This window comes from Triticum urartu, chromosome 3 (assembly GCF_003073215.2).
Source record: "Triticum urartu cultivar G1812 chromosome 3, Tu2.1, whole genome shotgun sequence".
Classification (NCBI taxonomy): Eukaryota; Viridiplantae; Streptophyta; class Magnoliopsida; order Poales; family Poaceae; genus Triticum; species Triticum urartu.
In genome coordinates this window covers 733,085,445-733,092,913 of record NC_053024.1, presented here as the reverse complement: position 1 = coordinate 733,092,913, position 7,469 = coordinate 733,085,445, and the positions used below count along the sequence as shown (strand labels likewise).

The 7,469-nt window shown below is 43.0% G+C and overlaps 1 protein-coding gene across 11 annotated transcripts; it reads left to right on the top strand.

Moving 5' to 3' along the window:
- Positions 1-2,076: 2,076 nt before the first annotated feature.
- Positions 2,077-6,481, top strand: LOC125546286 (acetyl-CoA carboxylase 1-like). 11 transcript variants are annotated; one of them, XR_007300526.1, is made up of 7 exons: positions 2,077-2,530; positions 3,368-3,460; positions 3,601-4,205; positions 4,958-5,037; positions 5,174-5,346; positions 5,640-5,804; positions 6,102-6,481. XR_007300526.1 is itself a non-coding variant. In XM_048710503.1 (5 exons), exons 1-4 carry the CDS (start codon positions 2,447-2,449, stop codon positions 5,309-5,311), a joined length of 411 nt encoding a protein of 136 aa, XP_048566460.1. In that variant the 5' UTR covers positions 2,077-2,446; the 3' UTR covers positions 5,312-5,346; positions 5,640-6,026. The 11 variants fall into 11 exon arrangements, 1 of the variants encoding a protein (XP_048566460.1); XR_007300531.1 differs by lacking the exon at positions 6,102-6,481 and having other exon boundaries at positions 3,601-3,696; positions 4,044-4,205; positions 5,640-6,026; XR_007300530.1 differs by lacking the exon at positions 6,102-6,481 and having other exon boundaries at positions 3,601-3,696; positions 4,026-4,205; positions 5,640-6,026.
- The last annotated feature ends 988 nt before the right edge of the window (positions 6,482-7,469 follow it).

The following is a 7,469-nucleotide window of genomic DNA, read 5'->3' as shown; positions in this document are numbered from 1 at the left end:
CCTTAATTACTACCGAGGTAGTAATCACCACAAGTACTTAGCATCTCTAGTGGTTAGCCGAGCTGGTTTAGACTGCATAGGTGTGAGTAAGAATCCTGTGCGGTGCAACTTTTTCTTGGAATTTTTGTTCGCTGGCGTTGCGCGCTCGTGGGCTGGCCCAGTAAGACGCTGCTGCAGGCGCCAGTTGACTGAATGGGCGCTTAAGCGCCATATAGGAGCTCCCGATGGTGGCGACAATGCCGACATTCGGTGAGGCGTCAGCAGGGCCGGCCCTGGGGTATGGCGGGAGGGGCGACGGCCCAGGGCCCAGGCCGGGAGGGGGCCCATGATATAGGATACATATTAGTATAGCCCAGCAAGAAATAGGTATGAAAAAAATTATACATGAGAAAAGAAACGAGATGGGCCGGCCCTGCAGATAGCTAGCTAGCGATGGCGAAGCGTCACCCCAGCCAGACGCAAGGCACGGCGCCACGAGAGCTCCTATGCGCCGCTCGCAGCGGCGAATTGTCGAGCGGACGCACAGGCGCGTCTCCAGCTGGGCCGGCCCATTGGCGCAACGCAGTAAAAAAATCCCATAAAACTTATCCTAGAGAGAGGGATCGAACCAAGGACCTCCATCTTTGTACGCACGAGCATAACCATCGCGATAGACAAGCTTTCTTGGTTTTCTATGGCGTGCGGAGCTAAATGTAATGGAGACCCGAACATTTTCTCAAATTCCTAATGCGAAAATTATTTTGAAAAGGTGTTTCTTAAAAAGAGAACACTTTCCAAATTCTAGAAGAGAAACTAAAAGGCATGAAGAAATTTTTGATAAACTGAACACTTTTTAAATCCAGAACGGTTTTTGAATTTAGGGAACAAAATTTTGAAATCGAGAACACAATTTGAACATGAACATTTTTTAAAGCACGAACCTTTTTTTAATCTTAAGAACAAATTTTGACATGGAGAACAAAATTGTAAGCCTGGAAATTTGAGAACAAAATTTGAACATGAACATTTTTTAAAGCACGAACATTTTTTTAATCTTGAGAACAAAATTTGAAACAGAGAACAAGTTTGGAAGCGCGGATTTTTTAAAGCATGAACATTTTTTTTGAATCTTGAGAACAAATTTTGAAACATAGAATAAATTTGGAAGCACGAACATTTTTTGAATATTGAGAACAAATTTTGAAACAGAGAACAAATTTGAAAAATCCCGAATATATTTGGAAGCACAAACATTTTTTGGAAACCTGAACAAAAAAGTTGAAGCCTGGTACATTATATTAATTTCCAAAATTTTGTACTTTTTTGTGTAACGAGTACAATTTTCGAATTTTGAGAACAATTTTTAAAAAACTGAACATTTTACGGAAAGGAAAACAAAATTGGAATATTTTGAAAAAAAAGAGAAAAGAAAAAGAAAATGAAATAATAAACCAAAGAAAGAAAAAAACAGAAAAAACGAAAAAGAAGAAAAAAAGGAAACAGAAAGGAATTTGAAATTCTGGATAACAAAAAGGAAATAGAAAGAATAAAAAAACAGAAAAAGAAAAAAAAGGTCAGGAACCTTCCGAAAGTACCCAAAACCGGATACTGTAGCGCGTAGTTGGGCCGGCCCATCTGAATCGCTAGGTCGCTCGGCTCTGTGCGTTCGCTCGACAATCTGCCGCAATGAGCGCCCGCTAGGATATTCCCGGCGCCACGGCCGCTTGTTTTGCTTCTGAAACAAATCAAAGATCTCGTCGTGTGCCTTCGTTGCTCGTCAGTTCATCTTCGCGACTTCGTTCTCTCGTCGACTGTTGACCTATCGCTCGGCTCCTTGGCCGCCGCTAGTCGTCGTCTTTGCGTGCGCCGCGCGGCCATCTGGCATCCCGCAAGGCGGCAATTAAACCCAATATAAGAGTCGCTACTATAGCGCCTCATAGCGATGTCCACCTCATCACAGGTAAAACCAGGGCGAGCTATTTACTGTGTTGGCAAAAAAAGAATTAGGACGAAAAAACTATTCGGATCAGAAGGAAATTTCCCAGCAGCTTCCTTCTTCCTTCCCTAGGAAGGCAACCTACGCGTCTGACTCACACACCCACATCCTCGTCTCCACGCCGCCTCCTTTTCCATCGCCTGACTCAGACACGTCTCCTCCTCTTCCCTTGCTCCCAGCGTGCACTGTCCTTCCGTCTCCTCGCTGGACCACCGCCTACTCCTGCCCCCGCCCCCGTCCCCGCCAGTCTCCCCAGCCCTCGTCCTCGTCTTCATCTCCTCGCCTATGCAAGCGAGCAGGTGCTGGTGGTGGTTTGATCTGTCGTGGGGGAGGCGGCAGGCTCGGCTTGATGGTGGAAATAATAAATCCAGGTCAAGGAGAAGTGCTTCCGCTTCATTCCTATGTTGCTTCCTTTGATTCAGCTGCTCGGCCTTGCTCGCTCTACTGCAGCGATGGATTCCATCGCCGCACATGCCGGTTGACGAGGAGGAGCTGCGGCGTGGTCGGAGAACTGACTGCATCTACTACCTCGCCTCCCCGTTGACCTGCAAGAAGGTAACCCCTGCACCTCCCTCCCACTTCTTGAATCCACTACACATCGTTACACTTCTGTTCCTTGCACTAATCCAATGATTATTATAGCTTTGTAGCAGTAGGAAACTAGGAATCTGTATGACTCGAGAATGCACTCAAGTGCAGCACTACTTGCAGGGTAATGAGTTTTTTTTTTTAGGAATTTCACATGGAACAGTTCAATTTCTGCATGATTTGGAGATAATTCTAATGTTTCAGATACATACATTTGATTTGAGCTTTTTTAGTTTGACATTGATCCAACTCGAGCAGGCATGCTTTGCATTTATTGCATATTAATCTGATCAAATCAGATTTCTGTTGTACCTTCAAGTCATTTTTCTCCTAATTTCAGTTCAATACGTAAAGTACCTTTTGCCCTTGCGGGTCTACTGGATAAGTTGTAGACTGTGTACGGATAAGTAGGATATATGTGTGCTAGGTGCAAGTTTGTAATTTTGTTTTATTTGTAGGGACATTTTAGGTCCTTTATTTGTACTTGGGTCTCTTGTACTAATGTTCAGGGCAGGGCAGTGGAAATGCTGTATAATAATCTGTACGTAGTTGAGACTAAGAACAGAATAATGACATGTTTGTTTTTGGGCAAAAATTTATCATGGGGTGGGGGTTGTAAAGGAATAAGGGAGGCTGATATTCTTTTAATATTTTTAATTCAACTCTACCATAGTGAGATTGAATGCTCTACTTCCAAACAGTTGCATGGAAATGTCCACTGTCCATACAAAATGAACTCAAGTTTTCTGCAAATATTGTATATTAACCAAAGATGATTTTTATGCCATCCAAATGGTTTTACAGGTACACAACGATGATGAGGTCAGAGCCTTGTTTAAGCAAGTGCAAGGAGAAGTTCCTGGATCTCCTATATTTATTATGAAAGTGGCATCTCAGGTCATACATGATACACTGATAACAGTAATTATTTTCTATTGTATCTTTGTGTTACTCATGTTCAGTATTCAGCAAGTGCTTCTTCTGTACTGATAGAGTTTATTTATCTACAATCTTGCCTTTCTGTTATTTCTTTGTAGAGCCAACATCTAGAGGTTCAATTGCTCTGTAACAAGCATGACAACGTGGCAGCACTGGACAGTCGAGACTGTAGTGTTCAAAGAAGGCACCAAAAGGTTCGTTATTCTCCTGAAACATTGTGTTGTTCAATATCAGTTTTGTTGGAATTAGTCTGAGCCAAACATTTGTGTCCTGAGTATTGGTAGAAGTTCTACAGCTTCAAGGAATTACAACTTCATTGGACGATGTAGCAAAGTGCAAAATGTTGCACGAGTTATACAAAATTTAAGTCTTAGGATTTTCTCCAATGCAATCGTTTATTTTTGTCAGTTATACTTATACTGTACTAAAATAGTTGAATGTTGCATTTCAAATTCAAGAACAAACCTTTTCTTCCTGTATTGATATATGTGTCGGGACGTCGGCCTCTCTCTCCCTGAGCTAGCGCGCTGCCGAACGGCAGGGCCCGTCCATTCGGTTTCGATCTGATCGGGGGCTTCCTTATCCTTTGGCTTACGATTCGAGGTGCGCTCGTGCGTGCGCACGATTTCGTCTTGATTTCTGGTGAGTGACTGAGATCTGCTCTGCTCTGCTCGGTGCCGGAAAACTCAAGGTTTCAATCGAGGTCAGTTCGTTCGTTCGTTCGATAGAAGCTGATTCAGTTGAGCCCTTATATTGCTGTTGCGGCTTCCAATAATTGATGCGTAACAGTTCTGAGACACACATACTGATGCTACTTCATGCAATCAACCAGCTAAGCTAAGTTAAAGTTTGGTCTTCCAAATGGATACTAGCACCACCAAACATTAGGGATTCACTTTAGCTATATCATCCTTAGTAGATTCTCTGCTTAGTATTTGCACCTCTTCATCTCAAACTTGCTAATTCTGTTTATGGCTCGCATTCGTTCTCTTTTCTTTGGGACATGGGTATCGATGTTAGTATTTTCTATCATTATCTGAACCTTGGTAGGCTGATGGTTGATTTTATACTCCCTTCTGTATATAGCCCCTTTTGCAATCTGAGTTTATTATTTCATATGTGTTCATCAAATTCAGCCTCTGGGTGGCAGGATTAGCCCATTTAAATCAGTCTCTGCGCAAACATAAGTCGCTGCTATCCAAAAACCTGTAGAACTAGCTTGCTGTGTATTTATTTTAACTCACATATACAAGGGGTAAATAAGCACGAATCGAAAAAGAACACCTAAGATTTCTTTAATTGTGCTCATTTTTACATTAGTAGACAGAATTACATAAGTTTGCCTCTACCACTATTGATATCAGCGATGAAATTTAGCTGCTTTTTAGTTCTAGGCTGAAAATGATGCTGAAGTTCTAAACATTCTGTTTGACTGAATTTTTTCTTGATGTGCAGCTGAATTAGGGAAGGATGCCGAAGTTACATGTACACAACCCTTATATTCTACTCCCTTCGTTCCAAATTACTTGTCACAGGTATGGATGTATCTAGATGTATTTTAGTTCTAGATACATCCATTTTTATGACGAGTAATTTGGAACGGAGGGAGTACTAACAATGGCTCTCTTTTGGAGATCGCTCGCTGAAGTTATTCGCCTTTGGTTACCCCAGGGGGAAATTTTCAAGCTTGCTTCACGGGCAGTAGCTCCTCCTTCCCCAACCCCACTTTGTCTCCCCTGTGATTTGCCTGTTCCTGATCTTGGTGGCTGGCATGTCTCAAATTCTCATTGGGCAGGGCTACTAACGTAATGGAGCAAACTGGAAATTCCACCTGCATATTTTAGGTAATTATGTCGTGTTTTTTAAACCCTTCGTGTGCATATGGTAGGCATGAACTTGTCCCTGCAGCTCATGATAAGAGTAGGACCTTAAATTCGCCAGAATGAGTTCTTATTTTGATTATCTATAAAGTCTTGTTTTGATTATCTTTCACTTTACTGTAAGATAATAAATCTGGGGAGCTAAAGCTTAAGAAGTTGCAGAATGAGTTTGCCTCCTTTTTCACGCTCTATATCGAATTCTTTGGTCGTTTTATACAAAGATCTTGCCCATGTCCCTGAACTTCTTGATTTTATAGGGTTCTTGCGGATCATGCTGGTCACTCCGGGGCATTGGAGTGGGCCAACTTCCTAACGACGGGCAAGATGGAGCTGATCGGCTGCTTGGCAGCGACCATGAGGCGAGGCGTGGTGCCAGCTGCAGCGGGTGCAGGAAGCAACAACATATAAAGATGGGCGCCGAGGTACACCGTTCACTCCCTCAAAAAGGAAGAATCAACGTAGTAGCTAGCATTCAATTTTAGATGCTATGTATTTCTGATTCTTTTTGGCAGTAGAGAGCTATGTATCTCTGGTTATCATTTTACCTGTTGGACGTGCTTCTAGGACGTGCTTCTAATCCACTCTGCAAGAATATGACCTCTCTATGTTAATATAGACCTACCACTAAACGGTTTGCTGCTGCACCTATGTTAATTGTGCTCTTTTTTGAACAACTGGTGTCCATCTGGGTTCCATACGCACGTTCACAAATAAAACAGCTGGATTGGTGCGCAAAGGACCGCAGAGGAGGCGCGCCCCTGCCACTAGTATCTATACTAAACGGTACATATCCATGAATCCATTCATGTACATGTTCCTGATGACCTGATCCATCCCCGATCCCCCCCAAAGCCCTATTTCTGTAGTTCTTTTTATTCTTTATTAGTACATATTCAACTATTCATCCATCCATGATCCATCCTAATTTTCTGTCATTCTATCTACACGTCTAGGGTTTCAATCATCCGATGTATAAATTTCTAATTTTCTGTATCCTCTTTTCTTCATAATTTTCTAGCCATCGTTGACACTTCAATTCTTTCATGGACCTCTTTGAGCAGTTGAAGAAATTTAAAAAGGTGTTTTGGTTTGTATTCAATTCAAAAAATCTGATGTCCTTGGATGACAGCAATCTACGGAATGTTGCACTACTTTTGCAAAAGCTTTTTCTGATGATAACTCATCTAAGTCTTGGCTTGGCCTCACCAGGGACGCTGCGGAATCAACTCACCATTTTCATGCGACTTAAGTAACAAACGCGTTGCATAAATTAATGGTCTACTTCTGTATAGATGGGAATCATGCTATATAGCATATACTACATGGTAGAAAAAACATTCTCCCGAACTAATGTCATGTGCGTTATGTATGCCGTATTGTGGCTAGCAAATTGACTAAGCTCGATTATTAATGAAATCACAACGATCTTGTTCAATAAAAAAAGAGGTTCCTTCTGGGAGTTCACACCATCACTGCCAAAAGATTTGACTCCACATTTTTGGGTTAATTCCTCAAAACTTCTATGTTCTGCTCAAATTTGAAAAGGATAAGATAACTCCCCAAACCTCTCTAAACTAAGAAAAAGGCCCACCATCACCAAAGTTGCCATGGGGACCACTCTGTCCACGCGGTCCCCTTTGGTGTGCTACGCTGCCCATTTCTGCGCTCAATCCCAGCCACGCCCCCCCCCCCCTATGGGAGCCTTCAGACCCCTCCCGCTATCGCCATCACTCACCATCGAGCTGGAGCTCGTAGCCCGCGTCGACATGCTAGCAGAGCTCCTCGGCGTCGTGACCGACCACTCCGTCCTTCCTTGTTGCAGTGCACCTCTCCCAAGGTTGCGGCCACCTGCGTGCACGTGCAATACCGGCCACCGTCGCCACCCAATTCAAGCCACAACCTCGAGCTTGGTGAGGTTGGAATCAAGCCATAGCACCAACCCCACCAAGCTGACAATGAGGGTGTGCGAGGTGAGCAACCACACATGCACCCCAAAAAAGGTGGGGCACGAAATCGAAATAATCTCGTGCTAACTATATGACATATCACATAGGATCTTGAGTCCCAACGTTTTCTTTCATTTTCTA

Coding starts and splice junctions, on each gene's coding strand:
- LOC125546286 (XM_048710503.1), top strand. CDS start 2,447: ATGCCGGTTGACGAGGAGGAGCTGCGGCGTGGTCGGAGAACTGACTGC. Junction 2,531..3,367: donor CCCCGTTGACCTGCAAGAAG/GTAACCCCTGCA, acceptor ATGGTTTTACAG/GTACACAACGATGATGAGGT. Junction 3,697..5,173: donor TTCAAAGAAGGCACCAAAAG/GTTCGTTATTCT, acceptor TGGTTACCCCAG/GGGGAAATTTTCAAGCTTGC.